The sequence below is a fragment of the Erpetoichthys calabaricus genome, chromosome 16 (genome assembly GCF_900747795.2).
Source record: "Erpetoichthys calabaricus chromosome 16, fErpCal1.3, whole genome shotgun sequence".
Taxonomy (NCBI): Eukaryota; Metazoa; Chordata; class Cladistia; order Polypteriformes; family Polypteridae; genus Erpetoichthys; species Erpetoichthys calabaricus.
In genome coordinates this window covers 74,359,951-74,381,239 of record NC_041409.2, presented here as the reverse complement: position 1 = coordinate 74,381,239, position 21,289 = coordinate 74,359,951, and the positions used below count along the sequence as shown (strand labels likewise).

At 42.5% G+C, this 21,289-nt stretch overlaps 1 protein-coding gene across 1 annotated transcript in view; it reads left to right on the top strand.

The window, feature by feature from the left end:
- lrrc9 (leucine rich repeat containing 9) overlaps positions 1–21,289 on the top strand; it is a 215,435-nt gene that overhangs the window by 50,429 nt on the left and 143,717 nt on the right. The window contains 1 exon segment of the mRNA XM_051920105.1: positions 14,970–15,110. Coding sequence (XP_051776065.1) covers positions 14,970–15,110 — 141 coding nt within the window.

Here is a 21,289-nt window from a genome sequence, read left to right as displayed (position 1 = left end):
ACTGGTATGTAGGCTGATCATATGCTGTATACATATAAAGACATTTGGCTTACAGACCATAGCAGCAATTGATCTACCTCTGAAGGGAAAATCAACAAAAATAGAACCTTTAATAAAACATTGATAATAATCTTCATATTTTTAGTAGAGTTAGTACCAATCAGTCCCAGTATTAACTGTTCATGCTTCAACTGTAGTATCTTTCCTTGTTGCCTAGATTTCCTGACAAGACTACCCAATAGCATTAGGTTTTGTAAAAGAAAAGAAGTATTAGTTGTGAATAATAGTGATACTGGGGCATGGCAGGCACCAAAAGGAAAAGGCAAAATCATTATCAGAGACAGACAAGTGTTCATAAACCAAGAAGTCAATGAAAATTAGGCACCAAAACCAAAACGTAAGGCAACATATAAGTCCAGAAACAAAAGGGATTTCCAATCCAAAAGTACCTTGACTAGCTTGGGTTTCCTTTTCCTGCGCTAATAAAACAAGTGTTTTTGTTAATCTTTTGTCCAACACTAGGATAACTTATCAGTGGTGCATCAGCTGGGAGCTAGTGATGGGTGTTTGATCCCTGACATGGGCACAAAGTGCTTTTCTTTAAACTTCTGGCAAAAATAACCTGTAATGATTCATGAGCAAAGCAATGCTCTTCTTCAGTAGGCAGGCAGTGTGGCATTGTGAGTGGTTAAGACTTTGGACCTCATACCCTGAGGTTCTGGGTTCAAATCCCACTACGGATCCTGTGTGACTATGAGCAACTCACTTGACCTGCCTGTGCTCCAGTTGGAAAAACAAAATAAATATAATCAATTGCATCTCAAATGTTGTAAATCACTTTGAATAAAGGTGTCAGTCAAATATGCTGCCATCTTTTATAGGTGTGGAATACATCATGTGACCCTTGTGTTACACAATGGGGATAGTGACTACAAACAGCATGACCACTCACACACATACACATACACCTACTCTCACACTGACACTGCGCCAATTTAAAATTACAACGGATGTGTCTTTGAGGATTTAGGCAGATAACCAGAGTACCCAGAAAAAAATACAAAGTCCACATAGACAATGACTGGATTCAAACCAAGGGTACTGGATCCATAAGGGATGAACATCATCCACTGTGTCACTATGGTATTCTATATACATTCAAAATAATATTTACAAATTTTTTACAGTGTTATGTATCTGGTTGAGATTATGTATGTTTTTTGTTTTACTGTTCTTTTTGAGTTATTGTTTTTCATGTCTTTGTTTTTTTTGTTGATCTCATATGTGATGTTGTAATTATTCACTGTCGCTTTAAATGCAGTTATGGCTCGTGTTCTTTGTGGGTGGAGCCCCAGGAGGCGGGGTCACCCTAATGTCACCACTCCTGAGCCCTACGTCTGACTACGTAAACTTGCTGAGAAGGCTTAGGAGTGAGAATCATTCAGTTAAAGGAGCTTCGGTGACTATGACTGTTTTTTTTGTGCTGGAATTATCTATTTTTTTTTGGTTTTCACGTTGGCTCAAGAACTCTGATTTCTGGACTGCAGTTTAGATTTGGTTTGCTGTGGGTTTCCTTTTTAGACAACTCCTTGAGCCTCTTTTTGTCTCTTTTTGAGCCTTTTGCCTTATTTTCTAAAATTGTAATTAATAAATCCTTGGCTTTTAAGTATTCTTTGTTGTCCTTTTTGTGCATAAGTTGAGGCGGCTGTTCTCCTCCTTATGGGGCTTTTGCTTTGTTTTTGGACTGTTCCCTAAGCATTGTGAGGGAGGACTAAAAATTCTCAGAACTGTTAAATAAAAAACTTTATTATTATATAATTTACTGCAATTGTAGCCACCATTAACCATTGAGATGCACGGCACACTTTGTGTCCCAGCACTTCTTCCATCTCTTGAAACGATTCCTGTACTACCATGTCTAGAGGCTCCTGTAATTTTTTTTTCTGGATTTCTTCCACAGTAGGAAATTGTCTTCCCTTCAGTCTCAATTTTAATTTTCGGGAACAAAAGTAGTCTCTGGGTGCAAAATCTAGTAAGTTCAGAGGAAATACAAACACAGGGATTTTGGGTAAAAACTCTTTGACTGACGTGGATGCAGATGAGCTGTCATGGTGCAGCGGTGTTTGCAGGTCTGCTATTATGGTGTAAAAATGAAGTTTTGCATGTGCCACCGCTCCTGGTTTCCTAGAGTCTGGCTCAACAGTTTAATGTAATGTTGCTGATTAACAATCTGTTCACGGGGAACCTCTCTATTAACAAGTTCGTCAATGTCTTAATCTTCGATATGACCTGATGTGTTTTGTTTGACTTAGAGAAAAAAAAAATCATAGAACTCATATGCAGGATTGTAGAATTAATGTCAGAAATACTGTAAAAGACTAGACAGGACAGCATAAAGGTTTGGGTCACCAAATGGCATTGAGAAAAAACCTCTCCTCAGGCACGAGTCTAAATCTCGAGTGCTCTAAGATGGCGGATCTTCTGGCTTTGAGGACTTCTGGCAGGAAGGGGCGGGTCCAGATGGACGAACACCAGAATTGACATCAGTGGTGGTAAGGCCGTCAGTCTTCTGATCTGCAGAGAGAAGAAGGGAAAAGACATTAATATGCAGCAGCAACCCCTGGAGCGGCGGGGTATTATCATTGGTAAAGCCCTTCAGCTGCGCTCAATGCTGCAGGCACGTGAAGGTACACTCAATCAACTCGGCACAATGCCACTCGGCGGACTGATTATCAAGATTGTAAACATACAATACCTACTGATGTAGCAGCAACATTTATTTATATAGCACAAGACATCCAAGAGAAAGTTACATGAAAAAAGCAATTAAGATTAGGCAATAATAATAAGTAACAAAAGAAAAAGGTAAGGTTAGTTGGCTGGGAGGACAGAAGAACAAACAAACAAAAAAAACTTCACTTAGACTGGAGAAAATGAACAAAATCTGCAGGGGTTTCAAGGCCAATAGACCACCCAACCCCCACTGAACATTCAACCTAACATCAATGTTCTTAAATCAAACCTCTTAATTTTCAGGCTTCATATGATAGTAATTGATGATGTTGGCCTCATGGACAGCTGAGACACCCACCTTCATTCCATCATCACAGGTGTTTGCATGGTGCCTTGATCAGGTGGTGGTGGTGCGAATCACCATCACTGATAAGCCAGAAAAGACAGCAGAAAATAGTAGAGATTGGTAAGGACTGTAGATCCTTGAAGAATATGATGATTCCATGCCCATATAGTCCGTCAGGAATACAGTACAAGTAAAATGTAGCTATAAAAAAGTCAAATTAAAAAAATGCTTTTTCAGTGGTTCCACAGTATTAGCCTGTAGAATTTCTATAGGTAAAGTATTCCACATTTTAGGTGCATAAGCAAAAGGCCACCTCACCACTTCTTTTAAGCTTAGCTCTTGGAATTACCGTATATACTCGCATTTAAGTTCTCTCACATATAAGTCAGGGCTTGATTTTACCGTGTAACTTCCGGTATTTTATACTGTCGGTTGTATAAGTTGAATGCAGAAAACTCACACTATTGGTCCAAGAGATTATGATATGCTAACGCCCATCTGAGAGAGTAACCATGGGGCACACTGCCTTTTTTTTCTATGTGTTGTGCCTAAGTGACCACACGGTAATACCCAAACTATTCCAAAGCGACATTTGCACTGTTTTGTGTTTTTTGTATCTCACACCCTCATACACCTTTATCGTATGAGCATCCCTTATCTACGATGGAGCGTTCGATCAGAAGTAAACATGAAGCTGGTTTTAAATTAAAAGTCAATTGAAGTGGCGAAAGAAATTGGTAACTGTGCTGCTGCAACAAAATTCGAGGTGTCTGAGAAACTGATATGAGATTGGCAGAGGCAAGAAGATGTAAAAAAAAAACAAACAAAAAATGTAAGTGTCGCATTTTTGAACAGGCGTATAAGTCGGGGTCTGATTTCATGATAGATTTTTCAGGTTTCAAGACCCGACTTATATGCGAGTATATACGGTACAAGCAGACCACCATTAGCAGAGCTAAGGTTATGACTTGGAGTGTAGGGGGACAGACATTCCAAAATATAGGACAGAGCATGATTATTTAAAGCTTTATATACCACTCGTAGTATTTTAAAGTCAGTTCTCAATGACATGTGTAGCCAATGTAGCAATGCTAAAACTGGTGAGATTTTCTTTTTCTAGTTAAGATTCTTGCTGCCGCATTGCAACTGATTGATGTCTTTCTTAGATAGTCCTGTTAGGAGTGCGTTACAGTAATCTAGTCGACTACCATAACTACACCCTTCTCCACTGATATTGACGGATTCCTGCAGTTTTCAGGGCCCCAACTTGTATGTTCCACTGTATTTGCATACCACAATATACCAATTGTAAGATCAAACTATTACAAAAAGAAACTTTAGTCACCGACCATTTTAGGTGGAGAAAAAAAAACTGAATCAGTGGAAATAACTGTCAATGCCTTCACATCTCTCAGTCACTAGTCATTTTCTGTTGAAAGTTGTGGTAGAAAGTCAGGAATGCATTTCTTTAATTCATTTGTTTGTGATTTTATTTTACATTTTTTAATATTAAAACCGATGTGGTTTAAACAAAAGGTTTTGTTTGTCAACACTTTGCCTGGCACAGTCCATTGTATATTATATGAATTGGCTGCAGGCTGCACATGCATCAACTTTGTGAGCCTGTCTTGTCGTTAAATCGATTTGGCCGTTCAGTGCCTACCCTAGGAATACCAGAATAAGGCTAAGTGTATTACAAGTCTGCCCGGGGAGAAGTGAGTAGCAAGATAGCTTGGATCAGTTCTTTCTCCAATCACTTATATCCTGCCGGAGATTCTGTTTTATTGTTTTCTTCCATTCTCTTGCTACTTAGAGTTTGGTATAACATTATGCTCAGGCTATACATTTCTCAATTCTGCATGTTTAGAAGATTTGATAATTTTGTATTCTCTGGACTGTCTAACCATCTGACATGTGTAATAATGTGTAGTTTTGTATTTGAAGTCGTGTTTCCATTTTAGTCAAATCACATCAGGTACTTAGTACCCATGAATGATTTTAGACAAATGTTTCAAAAATCACAAAGCCAAACTAATTCCTAATGACTCATTTTGGAAATACCATTTCTTGAGAATTTAGAGAGAGATTTTTTACAATGGCATCTCTTGTTACAGTATATGCTATGTATTTTTTAAGCTCTCTAGACCAGTGGTTCCCAAACTCGGTCCTGGGGACCCCGGGGGGCTGCAGGTTTTTGTTCCAACTAACTTCTGTTTTTAATTGGACCCCTAGACTAATTAAATGAGCTGTTTTTTTTCCCAGTTTCTGTGTTTTGGGATCAATGATGAAAGTACAAAACCACAAAAGTAAGTGTTGTGATGGATGGCTGGGGCCCATACCCGGCCAGGATGCCCCTGCAGCATATGTTCCAGGGGAGCAAGCATGGGAAACACAATATCTCCCCCTGGACGCCAGATGGCAGCCTCCCTTGGTTGCAGCGGTGCCTGGGACTCCCGCAGGGCTTCATGGGAGTTGGAGTTTGGTGCAGCCCTGTTGGGTTCCGCAGGCACCACCAGGGGGTGCAGCAGAAGGAGCTGCTAGCCCCTCTTGGGCACTAGTTTCACCACACCCGGAAGTGAAGCCGGATATCCGGCAATCAAGCACCTGGAGCACTTCTGGGTGCCTAATAAAAGGAACCAGCAACCACCACTCATTGGCCAGAGTCGGGTGGGTGAGGACGAAGCTTAGAGGAGGAGTGGTGGTGCCAGAAGAGAGGAGTGTGCTGTGTTTGAAGTGCTTGTTTGTACACTTAGGACTGTGTTGTGCCTGTGGGGATTACAGCGAAGACGTACCCCACAGGTGACGAACAATAAAAGTTTCTTGGTTTTTATACGTGTCTCCGGGTCCATCTGAGTTGGGTTAGGTGCCTATATAGCGCCTTTGTTAAAGTGTGTTAATACATTTATTTAAAAGTTAACTAGTTATATGTGGATGACGTTTTTTTTTTTTACTTTTTATCTTTGTTCTTCCTGATTGTCTTCTGCCTTTTCATAATTGACTAATTTGAGGGTCTGGCGCTGAAGTAGTTGCAGCCCTTCATCATTTAGGTGTTGTTTGCCTGGATGTCTGCTTTGCTTGTTTTTAATTGTCACTATTAGGATACAATGAATAATTGAAAAACAAGAAAAATGAGTTAAACATTTAAAGCTATAGCAAAAAATAGAAATATTTTTAAATGTTTTATAATGTTAAATTCATACTGCTGTGCTTTTCTGAAAGTAGAATGAAAGAAGAGAAAAAAAGACCAGCTAACTAAATGAGATATTATCAATTACTAGCCAACCCGTGGCGTAACATACGCTGCATAATTATGTATTGATGGGTGAACACTTGCTGAACAACACAGTTGTCCAAATGGGGTGGGTTTGTGGATACCTGTGTGAGTGAATGAAAAGATGGACCTCTGGAGAGAGCAACATACAATTCTCTGTGACTGAAAGCGGGATGTCTGTGACATGGAGGCCACGCTGGTGAAAGTTACTTCCCAGCCCCCCCCCCCCCCCCACTCCCCCTCTCTCTCTCTCTCTCAGCAGCATGGGAGCCCCCTCCCCCTCTCTCAGCAGCACGTGAGCCCCCCCAGCCCCCCACCCCTCTCTCTCTGTCTCTCAGCAGCACGGGAACCTCCCCAGCCCCCCCTCTCTCTCAGCAGCACACGAGCCTCCCCAGCCCCCCCCCCCTCTCTCTCAGCAGCACGTGAGCCTCCCCAGCCCCCCCTCTCTCTCTCAGCAGCACGCAGCCTCCCCAGCCCCCCCTCTCTCTCTCTCTCAGCAGCACGCAGCCTCCCCAGCCCCCCCTCTCTCTCAGCAGCACCCGAGCCTCCCCAGCCCCCCTCCTCTCCCTCTCTCTCAGCAGCAGGAGAGCCCCCTCCACCTCTGTCTCTCAGAAGCACTCGAGCCCTCTCTCTCTCAGCAGCACGCGAGCCCCCACCCCCTCTGTCTCTCTGCTTCGGGCATTTCTCCCCTGTGCAGTGTGTGAGCGAGTGAGGAGAGAGAGAAAGCCGAGAAAGCCGGTACGTTACAGTGAGCGAGAGCAGGCTCGAAGGCAATGTGTTCCTGTGGTATAGCGGGTCCATAGCTCCCCTTCAAAAGGCCATTTTTAATCAGGCGACTGACAGTAGTGGAGTCAAGCACAGAGAAGGTCAGCTGCAGAGAGAGCATCTCGACTGTTGCAGGGCCTGAAGCAGGTGAGACGCTAATGAAAAAGAGGCACAGGGCTTATTGGTTTTTAAAGATTGCTTCCTTCATTGTGTTTTAACTTCAGTTTTAAAGGATTGCGCGGCTCTCTCTTGCGCTGCCTGTGTGTGCCTCTGTCTCTCTCTGGCGTTGCCTCTCTGTGTGTGTGTGCGCGCCCCTCTGTCTCTCTGGCGCTGACTGTGTGTGCGCGGCTCTCTCTCTCGCGCTGCCTGTGTGTGCCTCTGTCTCTCTGTGGCGCTGCCTCTGTGTGTGTGCGCGCGCGGCTCTGTCTCTCTGGCGCTGCCTGTGTGTGCGCGGCTCTCTCTCTCGCGCTGCCTGTGTGTGCCTCTGTCTCTCTCTGGCGCTGCCTCTGTTTGAACCAAGGTTCCACTGAGGTTGACTAATGAAAAGTCAACGTGGCTCAGAGCTGCAACTGTACTGTGGCACAGACAAACAGAAATGACGGCATGTTTCCCTTGGCTTCGTGTCCGAGTTGGTGGGCGTGGCTCTGTGATTCTTTCGTCGTATCCAATGGTCTAAGAGTTGGTGGGCGTGGCTCCTTCCTGATGCGCCATTGGCGTCTTACTTTTCGGCGGTTTAGTGAATCCACGCCCCTTCCGGCGTGCTTTCCATGGTCGGCTACTTGTCTTCAGTGAATCCACGCCCCTTCCGGCGTGCTTTCCATGGTCGGCTGCTTGTCTTCTGGCTTAGTGAATTATATATATAGATTATCACTTATTGTGAATCTGGTTGGAACAAAGACCTGCAGCCATTGGGGGTCCCCATGTCCAAGTTTGGGAACTACTGCTCTGGACTAATGATTATATCTTATAGAAGCCTGAAGTATTAGCTCTTTTCAATAAACTTTTGAAGCAATGACAAACGATTTTCATTATTGTGTTTGCAGGTTTTTAATGCAACCAAAGTCTAAAATCAGATGCCTGTTCAATTTTTTTAATGAAATCCCTTTGTAATTAGAATTTTTTTTACTTACTTCAGGACATGACCCAGAGGTTATGTGAATTTTTGAAATGTCTTGCACTAAAAAGTATGACCAGAACCCAGTTATCCTGATTATTAGAAGAAATGCCAAAGAGTAGGAGGCAAAGCTCAGGCTAGAAAATAGCTGTTATGTCACTCGAGAGTCCCAAAACATGTACTGTAAATCCTGAACAGTTACTAAAATGACAACTAGTGGGGGAAGTCCCATCAAAAAACCCCAGCTAGTAACATAGAGAGAGACATGTGGACTATTTATAAAATAAAAGATGTTGTGGAGACTGGCTTGGACACAGACAGGCAGACACGTTCATGTCACCCAACACACGTTTATTTACAATATATACATTGTCCATACTGTGCTCACAAGCCCCAAAGACCTGGCCACAACACAATGCCTTCTTCAGGCCGCCTCTTTGTCCTCCTTCTGACGTCATCCTACTTCCTCCCGACTCTTGTCCTTGACTGGAGGGAGGCGGCCCCTTTTATCCACACCCGGATGTGCTCCAGGTGCTCCCCGGCAATCTTCTACAGACACTCCCCAGTGTGGTGGAAGTGTCGGCTGTGTACCCGGAAGCACTCCGGGTGTCCCCTCTTCTCTTCCCCCCAGCACTCCCTGGTGTGGCGGAAGCGCTGGGGTCCAGGGTCCCCAAGGCATCAGGGCACCCCCTGGCGGTGGCCACGGGCCCCTACAGGGTACAACCAGGGTACAACCGGGCCCCCAATACAACCAGGGAGGACGCCCCCTCGTGTCCTGGAGGAGGCACAAGCCCTCCTCCACTCCTCCTGGGCGTCCCGGCCGGGCATGGACGCCCGCCGGGCACCACAATGTATTCTTAATGAAAATACCCTGAAATAACACGAAGCTCTGTGGGCACAATAACAGCAAATAGGCTATTCAAGATGATCAAAGTCTTAATAGAATAGTCCAAACCAAGGTAAAAAAAAAACAGAGCAGAAGGTCAAAATCCCAGAAAATACAATAAGCATATGCAGAGACACGGTAAACACTCACCGACTCTCTAGCACATGTGAGATGAGCTGCCAGGAACTGTGGGAAACCTTCTCCTTTACAGGGCTGAGGACAGTCCTTGGCGGTGATGGACAGGTTGTGGAACGCCCCATAAACACATGGAACATCACAAAAGAGGCACAGAAACTAAGTAAATAGCAATATTAACATAATAAAAAGAATCAAAACTGAACAGAGCAGACAGTAAATAAGAATTTAAACCCCAGCCAGTGGAGGAACCCCAGCTGAAATGTAACAATAGTATAGTTTGATGGCTGCCAGCCTGTGTAAAGAACTGTCATCAGAGACCCCAGTGTACTATTGTGTCCCTTGGTTGTTATGATGCATTCATGTGCTACTGGAGTTTTCAGGGAGCTGACTTGTGACGTTTCATCTTCCTACTTTAGTGCATTCCTGTGTGTTTTCATCCTGATTTTTGTGAGAAATGTGAGGCCTCTGTTCATTTGTTACTTAGTCTGCAATTAAAGATATACTTTCATATGGGCGGAGTGGTGGCTCTGAGGTTAGGGGTTTGCATTGGCAATCAGAAGGTTGCCAGTTTGAATCCCATAAGCGCTAAAAGTGACTCTACTTAACCTGCAATTGCTCTGCCCTGGGAATGACGTTAATCTACATCCAGCCCTGCACGTAGGCCCTCCAAACTGCAGGGAAAATCCCGGGGGTTGGTGGCAGAATTGGCAATCTGGGCACCATAAAAAACCTCACACTGGTTCCACTCCATCTGAACTAGTGTGGTGCTAGTGTGTTCCCAGGTGTGGCAGAAGTGTCGATTTCCCGGGCTTCACGATGCTCGGGGCGACCCCTGGCGGTGGCCATGGGCCCCAGTGGGTTTGAGCCTCCTTGCTCCTTCCCCGTGGTCCCCTCAACATCCAGGGTGGTTGCCCCCTTGTGGCCCAGGGGACGTATAGGTCACCTCCCAGTCCTTCCAGGCGTCCCGGCTGAGTCTGACCCCCAGCCTCCTGTGAAAGTGTTTGTTCTTACCATCCTGGCCACTGTCAGGGCCAACTGCCATTGTAATTCAATACTTCCCCCTTTCTTTTACATCTGTAACCCGAGGTAATTACCACAACAGGCAGGTTAAAGTTAGAGTTAACCATTTATTTATGCATTATATGTCCAAAATAACACAGTACAAGAACTGTGACAAACCAATATTAATACATCCTGATTCATGTTAAGCATCCAATATTGTTAGATTACCAGATGACTCTCTGTCTTAGCATGTTGATTGGTCTTTCATCTGGCATCATCGCTTCTCTAGCATGGCCTCTAGATGGATTGAAAGAGTCAGCAGCTTGGCATCTGGACAGATAGTATGCAGATATAGGGAAAGTTTCTTTGTTAGGCTAAAATTATGCTAATCCTGCTCCCTTGATGTACCTCCTAGATCAACGGGACAAGGGCTGTCTCCCCTGGTTCATTCTAGTCTTGTTTCAGCATGACTCAGCCCCCATTCCAGTTCCTGCTTTCCTCTTGTAAGGAAAAAGGGTGCTCATATTTCTAAACTTATCAACTTTCCACAGGCTCATAAACTCATTGTACTCCTTCCACTTCAGACTTTCTTCCTGGTCAAAAGCATCATAAGATCTAAAGTGTCCATGTCACTGATATTGGAGCTCATACAAATGAAAACAGTGCTTCTGATGTGTCGACACAGGGATATAGCAAAGCCCCCTTGTGAAACCGGTTATAAGTAGATTGATGCAAAACCACCCCCAATCACCACCACTCTGAGTCCAGCTACAGGCATGTTCCTGTCCTTTCCTGTATTCCCACAGGCCAGCTGGCCAGAATTTGTTTAACAGGTCTTTTCTAAGATTTTATCTATACTAGTTCTGACCTGTAATAGGTGCAACAATTGGTTTCTGAAGTATTTTTTTTTCTAAGTTCATGTTTTGATCATAATATTATACCATCTTTATGAAAGTAGTAAAGTGCTGTGAACTCACACCGCAGAGCATCTCCATTTAGAGATTTGCACTGTTGGTGAACTGCTGGTGGTCAGTCGTAAACCTGCAACATCTGGCTCAGAAGCGATCTCCTAACAGCATAAGCTAATTGGAGAACTTCTGTAGTCGGCCGTGCAGATTAACTTCTGAACACTGCGAGTAGAGCACTTCATTATGATGTTAACTGAACTTGCACATCCTCTCAACTGCCACCTTTGCTGCTCAAAGTTGCTACTACGTCTATACGTTGTCTAATGTGGAGCTCCGCCTTTGTAGGGTGTTCACGTGAAATTTTTAACTCTGAAACTTGGATTTCCTTTCTGATAGGACATGACTACTGCATTAGCTCTGCTTGTCTGTGATTGCTCTTGGCAGTTTCGTAGTCCAGATTGTAGAGTGAGTCTGCTGTTGCCATGGGGACAAGGATGTTGTTTTCTGTTGTGGAATTTCCTTTCATAAAGAAATTTCTCTAACCCAAAACAGTTTTCTGATTTCCTCAGATACTTGGACTTATTAAGAAAATAAGGTGTTTCCTCCAATACTGTGGACTTTTGTTTATTCCCAGTGCTGCTATTCGTGTGTATACTGTACATGTTCCTTAAAATTGTCCATGGTCTTAAACACTGCACTTAAATCTTGGACTGTGTTAAGCATCTGCAGCGAGAGGGGCATTGATTGGGTTTTGGGGGCAAGGAGATTGTGGCAGGACTCCCTACTATATAAGCCTGTAATGGAAGCTTATAATCAGTATTTTGAATGATTAAGTTGATTATTACGAATCACATCTCTGTGTTGGCATTGGAACATAAAACCAGAATGACATTATCATATTATGGACTTGAGTAAATATCTACTGACAAAAAATAGTTAAAAGTAAATTATTCTGTTTCTTAGGTAGCTGTTTCAGATGTTGCTGGAGGTTGTTGGGCTATCCTGACTGGCACACCTCTTCAACATTACGTGGCAGTCCAGGGACAGTGCCTCGGATTGATAAAGTGGGTTAGTGGCTCCCATCTTTAAGAAAAGACCAGATTTTTACACTCACAAAGATTCTGGAGGGTTCATGACAGTATGCCCAACCAGTCTACATGTGTTTTGTCGATTTGGAAAAGGTATACGATTGTGTCCCTCAGGGTGTATTGTGGGGGGTGCTTTGGGAGTATGGGGTACCGAGCCCACTTTTTTGAGCTATTCAATCCCTTTACAACTGGAGTGACAGCTTTGTCTGCATTGCTGGCAGTAAGTAAGGCTCATTTCTGGTGGATGTGGGACTCTGCCAGGGCTGGCTTTTGTCACTGATCCTGTTCATAATTTTTATGATGTTTTTATGAATAGAATGTTTAGCTGGAGCCAAGAAGTAGTGGAGTACTCTGCTTTTTCTAGACAACGTGGTCCTGTGGGCTTCATCAAGCTGTGACCTTAGACATGCATTGGGACGATTTGCAGCTGAGTGTGAAGTCAGAGGTCATGGCTTTCAGCTGGAAAACAGTGGAGTGCTCTCTGCAGGTTGGGGATGAGCTGCTGCCTCAAGCAGAGGAGTTTAAGTATCTTGGGATCTTGTTCACGAATGTGGAACAAAGGGAATGGGACATTGACAGGCGGATCGGAGCAGCGTCCGTAGTCATGCAGACATTGTGCAGGTTAACCGTGGTGTAAAGGGAGCTGAGCCAAAAGGTGAAGCTTTTGATTTACTGAGTCAGTCTGTGTTCCTACCCTCACCTATGGCCATGAGCCTTGAGTAGTGACTAAAAGAACAAGATTGTAAATACAAGCGGCAGGAATTAGTTTCCTTCACAGGGTGTTTGGGCTGAGCCTTATAGAATGAGAAGTGCAGACTTTCGGGAGGCGCTCAAAGTAGAACCTCTGCTGCTCCGTGTCAAAAGGAGCTGATTGAAGTTGTTTGAGCATCCTAAAGTCATTCTGAATTTGCTGACTTGATGGGAGAAATAGCAAAATTAAGAGTTAAAATAAGTACATGTGCAAAACAATTTTTGAAAAAGAAACTGTGGCAAAACAAACAAATATGCCTCCTGGAGCATAGTGTATTTTCACGATTGGTTATGTTCTATAATGTTCTGGTAGTTCTTTGGGGTCAGGCTGGAAATGGAGAACCCTTGTACAGTGGAACCTCAGTTCACGAACGTCTCGGTACACGTACAACTTGGTTTACGACCAATAAGTTCACCAAGTTTTTGCCTCGGTTCACAACCACACACTTGGTATACGAACAAGCCAGTTTCCCTTTTGGTTTGTACATGTTCAGTCTCTCCCTGTGCATTTCCTGTGCAGCCAGCGAGCCAGCAAGAGAGAGAGAGCGAGAGAGCACCCACACACACACACACACACACACACACACACACGCACACACACACACACACACACACACACACACACACAGAGGCAGCGAGAGAGAGAGCTGGACGCATTAAGGTAGGAAGGCAATTAAAGAATGCACTGGGCTTGATTTTGTTTTCACTTCTGTTTCCAGCGATCGGTTCGTAGCGTGCATTGTTACAATGTTACTTTTCTTGGTGGTTTATTAAATTACGGATTTTTTCAAATGTTCATTTTTTTCCCTGTGCTTAAAACTCATTAAAAAAAAGTGTTTTTAGCCAGCGGTTGGTAGTGCTATAGCACAAACCATTGCAGTGTTAGTTTTCTCTGTTGTTCAAGGTTTTCTGAGTGTTATTCAATGTTTTTACATTTAGTTTACTATTACGCTGTGCATTCTATGGTTTAATTAACTATATATGTGCTTAAAAACGTAAAAAAAAAATATATTTACATACAATTCGTATGGTCTGGAACGGATTAATTGTATTTACATTCAATCCTATGGGGGAAATTGCTTCAGTTCACGACCAAATCGGTTTACGACCAGAGTTTTGGAACGAATTGTGGTTGTGAACTGAGGTTCCACTGTATTATGTCTAGTTTTATTTTGTAAAACAAAGTGTTACTTTATTTGACCTTATTTCATGTCTCTCTATTCCCCTCCTCCATTCATCATTATTGTGTCCTATATAATCTTGGGTCATCAAAATGTCAGCTTTTTATTTTGTTGGATATGAATCTTTCATTATTGAGACAGGATTTTCAGGTGACCAATTAAGGTGTCCCTTAGAGAGTGGGGGAATGGGGCCCCTGTCAGTAGGGTAAATAGTACAGCCATGAAGTAGCCTTATTAGGAAATGTCACCATCCTTGCTGATGTTCATTTTAAACTCCTCTTTTTTATTGAGGAGACTGCAGTATGTGTATTTGTAACACTTCTATAAAGCAGTGACACAGCTGGTGGGATTACTAAGTAATTTAGATGTAGTAGTAACAGTACTACTAGTAATATGTGCAGGGCACAGAGTAATTCCACAGTCATGATAGTAACAGCCAAAAAATGATGTTGTATTAGATAAAAAATCAGAATTGAAAAGAAACTTAAAAATTCATCAAAAAAGGATGAACCTAATTCAGGAATTCAGAATTTGCACATAATGCATGAATTGCAACCAAAATAAAATTAATAAAATAACAAAATTCATCACAATCTGTTGTAAAATGGGAATTTTTGTCATTAATTATGTCTTCCAGCCCTTGTAAGTTGTATGTTAGCATCATCCATGATAGCATCTACCTATGTTATTTTTGTCTTCTTATCAATCAGCACTTTTCTTATATATAGAAACACGCTCTGTTGATAACTGTAACTGTTGACTTCCTTTGTTTGTTTCCCCAATGCAGAAAATTGAAGGCCTTCAAAGTTGTATTCAGTTACAAAAACTTTTCTTGTATGACAATAAGATTGGGAAAATTGATAACTTGGACTCTCTGGAAAAACTGGAAGTTCTTTGGCTGAACAACAACTTGATTAACACAATCGAGGTAACTACTTCTCTTTAAATAAAACATTTTCTGGAACTTGAACTTTGTTTACATGTTCAACCACGCGAAGACATACTATATTAGGAGTTTGCTTTGAATTTGTATTTGGCAATGTGGAGAAGCACCCAATTTCCACCTGATTTTTCATATACTGGAGTCACAAACATGGTGAAAAGGGTATGAGGCCCCCTAAATGTCCCATAAACAAAGTCAATACCTACTCTAGCTTCCACAGATATGGCCTCAGGTAGCCTGCACCCAACAAACACTGGCAGGCTTTGGCTTAAACAGGTATCAAAATTGGAAGTTGGTTCTGAAAATTATGAAAAATATCCTGCAAAGAAGAGGGTAATTCAATGATCTACTGCTGGGTCCTTCTCTCTGACATCAGTATAAAGCAGTGGTCTCAATTACAAAAACAGCTCCTGTATGACAGTAAGATTGGTAAAATTGACAACTTGGACTCCCTGAGGAAACTGGAAGTGCTTTGGCTTAACAAACAGCTCCACTTTCTGGGATTCCACCCACAAAACATAAGGAATTATGGAAGATTTAGTATTCAACTAACAAATAATAAGCAAACCTAATGGAAATTACATAAAAATGCAAAAAACAACAATTCAAAAACAACATAAAAATGTAGGAAAGAAACCCTGGCTGGCCTAACGCTCTGTGTCAGCAAAGGTCTTAGTCCCTTGATCATTAATTTTACATTGTTTCCTCCTCCTAACTTCACCTGCATCTGTTTTTCAATTAACTCAATCAGTTCTGATTGGCTGGGACCAAAGACTGGGACAGGTTTGCCCTGCAGTTAGATTTTAAGAACTAGAGGAAACTAAACTGGCACGTGATCTCCTTGATCTTTTCAGTCAACTAGTTCTCTAACAGTTAGCATGGCCCTCCAGTGGCTATTGTGGAAAGCCACAAGATCTCTGGATCAATTCCCGTCACTGAATTCCTTTTTACCAAATGACACAGACCTAGTCAATCTGTCTGCCAACTTTCCAGTTGCAGAGAATTGAAAAAAAATTGTTCTGTACTGTATTTGGAAAGCAGTTTTGATGCTGTTCACTATAGAAAGGTATAGAGAATCTTCCACAATCATTTAATCAGTTCAGACAGTGTCTTGTTGGTGTAACTGTCATAGGAGATGTCAGGGAAGTTGGAGTGGCTTATGGTAGAGAAGTTTGTGAATTAAGCTGGGAATTAATGACTTTGGAGGACAAAGCAGACAGATATGTGAGTTTCCTGGCATCTTCTACAGCTGCTCCTTTGATTCCCTTTTCTCAGTCCTACTGTACATGTGTGATCAGTCATGTCCTCAGCAGTGTCCTTCAACTATAAAAAAGTGTAAACATTTGTAGTGTGCCCTGATCATCTTAAGAAACTGAACACTGCCAAAGGCATGCTTTAAATAAACCATATTATTATCTCTAATGGGTTTGGCTTCATTACAGTGGAAGTGCCTTCTCTTTGCTTTTTCTTCATTCTTTTCACTCATTTCAAGTCTCATTTCAAGATTTCTCCTCTCAGTGCCAGCCTTTCACTTTGCTGACCTACTGTTTTTTTTTGGCTTGGCATGTAGCAACACATTCTGATCAGGTTTCCTTTGAAATCCTGTTATGCTTTAATCTCTGTAGTGATAAAATAAAATCTTCTATAGAAGTTGGATTAAAGATCACACACAGGAGACTGACAATGCAATCAATGTTCCTTGCTTTAGAATTGAATAGGTTAGCCATCCAGCCTCCTCATAAATTATGGCTGAGTATTTAATTCAGATTGTGTGAGAAGTGCATGCACTCACTTCACAGTCCTATCACTGTCCTTCAGTGGATGCATTATTAAAGGAGGTGAAAGATTTCAAGTGATAAATATGACTTTTATACTAGCATCTCCTCCCGTATTCCAGAGATGATGATGTTAGGTTAATAGGCAGGCAGTATGGACTTCATACCCTTATGTTGTGGTTTCATATCCCACTTTAGACACGAGGTGACCATAAGCAAGTAATTTTCTGTGCTTCAATTGGAAAAAACAAAAGGAAATGTAACCAATTGTATCTCACGTATTGTATATCGTCTGGGATTAAAGAATCAGCCAAATAAATAAATGATTTGTTACTCTAAACTGACATGTTGTGAGTGTGCCCTCTGTTGGACAGTCATCCATGTTCTGCTGCTCTGCATATCTATAAGGAAGAAGGTAGATTCATTCAACTGGATTAGGAGATGAATCGTAGTTGTGAAATGGCCCAAGGTTCATTGCCAATCAATCTTTAAACCAAAACATCTGCACCAAATCACCTGACCAAATGGTGGTCAAAATTGAAAGTTGTGCTTTACACCGTGAATACTAAGACACCACAATCACAAAAAAAGAGTTATTTTTAATCTGTAATCACAGACAACCAGGAAGTACACTGCTCAAAAAAATTAAGGGGACAATTAAATCCCGCATCGGATCTCAATGAATTAAATATTCAAGTGGAAAATCTTTGCTGAGTAATACCGTGCATTTCGTTGTTAACAAAATGATGTTAAGAACAGTCAATGAAAACCAAAATCACCAACGCATTGAGGGCTGGAGTCAACATCACTCTGAAAATCAAAGTCAAAAATTGAAATCACAGGCTGATTTAACTTGTATGGATTTTATCACAGCAACTAATAGTGTGACTCAGTAGTTTGTATGGACCCCAGGTGCCGGTGGTGTCCTGGGGGATCTCCTCCTAGACCAGGATCAGGGCATCAGTGAGCTCCTGGACAGTCTGTGGCACTGCTTGGTGGCATCAAATGTACCGATACATAAGGTTTTCAATTGGATTCAGGTCTGGGGAATCTGTGGCCAAGTCAATGGCATCACTGCCTTCATCATCCAGACTTGCTGCACTGACCTGCACCAGGAGGAACTCAGCGCCCATTGTACCAGCGTAAGTTCTGACAGTGGCTCTGAGGATTTCATCCCGGTACCTAACAGCAGTCAAGTGTACCATTGTCTCTAGCACATGGAGGTCTGTGCGAACTTCCAAAGATATGCCACCCCAGACCATCACTGACCCACTGCCAAAATGGTCATGCTGGATGATGTTGCAGGCTGCACAATGGTCACCACTGCATCTCCTAACTCTGATTCCCCTATGGCATTGCTCTAAAGAACCACTCTGGCGCCTTTACTTTTAAGAGGGTTTCTGGATTTGACTCCTGGAGTTTACACATCTTCCATATGTACATGAGAGCTTCCTTTGAGTACCATGGCTTAAGGCAATGACACATTAGATTACGTTTCTAACAATTTTCAGTTGCAATTTTCGTTTACATTATTTATTGATTTGAAGACAGTTACCTGGGCACTCCTGTGAAGCCAATCTGCATAAAGTGACATGCCTAGTGACTCACTACAACTGGTCCACAGTTCACCCTGACAAAATGAAACAGGGTTGATTTTGTTTTTAGTTGTAGGGCTGTCTCCAATGTGCATCACAGCTGACAACAAATGAATGCTCATCCAGAAGTACAATGCATAGAATACAGCAATGAAAAATAAGGGACACGAGTGTTTTGGACAGAAAAGGAGCTTGTCTGTCTGACATCTTGTGTTTTACATACTGTACCAAGATGGCACCTGAACTCACCATATCTGTTTAACTGTCAGGCAGCATGCTATTGGCTATCAGAAAAAGAGGTGAGCACAACTTTGTTAGAAAGTCAGCAACAAGATCAGCAACAGCAATCAACAAGTCTGACATACTAAATGACCAGAAGTCACGTAATGTGACATTGGTTTTACTCATAATCCAAAGACTTGCACAATAGATTACAAGTCTGAATTTGGTGTGTTGAGTGAGGGGTGTAGGTGTCTGTGATACATTGGCGTAATGTTCAATGTTGATTTTCAGGTTTCTGTTGGCTGGAAGTTGTTTGTTTCTGCTCTACCTACCCCTGAACTGCTGGGATAGTCTTCAGGACCTTTAACTTTCACTAGAAAGAGAGAGAAATTCAAACCAAAGAGCAACTCAGAATACCATGGGTGGGAGGATAGGGGGCGGTACACACTGTTAGGCCAATCAGGAGAGCCACTAGCAGAGACAGAGAGAGAGAGACAGAGAGAGTGATGAGGCTCAGGTGGAAACACATAATGTTCCCCTGGGACCCTAGATGGTAAACACTTATTTGAAGAAAAGACACATTTTGAATTGAAGGATTTGTTTCCCTGTGTGCAGAAGGCTTTATTCTGTGTAACTAGCTTAGTACATTCATGCCTCCACGCTTTATTAAATTATTGTATTTGTGAAGGCTTTTATGATTTCAGAGGAATATGCCAAATTGGAAGGTGCCAGTACTTGAATGTTCCACCCATCCTTTCATTTACTCTTAGTTTTTAGTGTTGCAGGGAGTTATAGCCTTTCTCTGCCACATTGGGCAGAAGGCAGGGAGCCATATGAGGAGTGCCTGCTCTTCACATCTATGGCAAACATTTTGTTAGTTAGATGTAGATGGTTAGCTCATGTAGGTGTGAAGGAACAGTATGCTGACTATTAGCTTCAATCTCAGATCTCTACACATTTATGCTGTGTTCCATTTGAAGTGGGAAGCCAGAATTTCCGAGTTCCTAGTCAGGAATTATGAACTGGAACTCCCCCATAAGTGGGATTTCCAACTTGGAAATGTGTATTAAATTTCAGTTTGTCTGACTTCAGATCATGATGTCAATCCAAACTGGCGGCATACACTGCAATCTTTAGTGAAAGCTTTAGTATTCAATCTGTTTATTAGCACTTCTGTCTATTTGTGTTTCATTAAATCAGTCACACACACAGTACTGTCCAACTGCTATCTCTGGACCTGTTGCTGCAATGTTTGGATGCACAAAATATGGCATAATGTGTGGTTATCAACTGCTATTTATTCCAATGGAGCAAACAATAAAGGTTTCGGTGTGGACATCCTACGTCCGAGGTAAATAGAACAGAACAAATAGTTAATTATCTTTTAATTTGCTTTGAACAAAATGATTTTTTTTTGCATTAGCCGTCATTTTTTGAAACATAATTATTGTCCCTTTCAGGGTTTTTTTAATATGTAGAATCATCCATCCATCCATCATCTAACCCGCTATATCCTGACTACAGGGTCACAGGGGTCTGCTGGAGCCAATCCCAGCCAACACAGGGCGTAAGGCAGGAAACAAACCCTGGGCAGGGCACCAGCCCACCACAGGGCACACACACACACACACACCAGGGACAATTTAGAATCACCAATGCACCTAACCTGCATGTCTTTAGACTGTTGGAGGAAACCCACACAGACACGGGGAGAACATGCAAACGCCACGCTGGGAGGACCCGGGAAGTAAACCCAGGTCTCCTAACTGCAAGGCAGCAGTGCTACCCACTGCGCCACCATGTTGTTTTTCAAGGACACTACCATTTTTGCAGTTGATTGTTTATTGTTGCCATGTCATTGCTACAGAAAAGCCACCAGAAGTGTGTGGCACATGGTGTCACCAAAGCGGCAGTACAAAGGTCAGTGTTTTATACACTGCTCAAAAAAATTAAGGGAACATTTAATCATCGCAGTCTAACACCAAGTCAGTTAAGCTTCAGGAATATCATTCTGTCCAGTTAGGAAGCAGAAGTCATTGTGAATGAACTTCACCTGCTTTGGTGCAAATGAAAGTGACAACAGGGATACTGGACAGGTAACAGTAAGACAACCCCGAAAAAGGGAATGGTTTTGCTGGTGGTGGCTTTGTGCAAGGAGAACAGGAGGAGCACTGCCAAGACCCTACAAAATAACCTCTAGCTGGCTACTGATATACATGTTTCTGACCAAACTGTCAGAAAGTGGCTATGAGGGTGGGAAGAGGGCCCAATGTCCCCTAGTGGGATCTGTGCTCACAGCCCATCAGCATGCAGCCCAATTGGCATTCGCCAGAGTATACCAGAATTGGCAGCTCCGCCACTGCCACTGAGCACATGTGACAGACATGAAGGTTCCAGAACGACCCTTTCTTTATTCAGATCTGTAACTGACTCCATGCAGTAAATAGCCATGAATAGATGGTAACAGATTTGTGAGCGCTCAGTGGGTTGTGTTTTTAAAGGTCTCTCATTGCATACAATAACACAGACACTTCCCAGATTGAAATGATGCTTTGACAAGCAATAGTTCTAC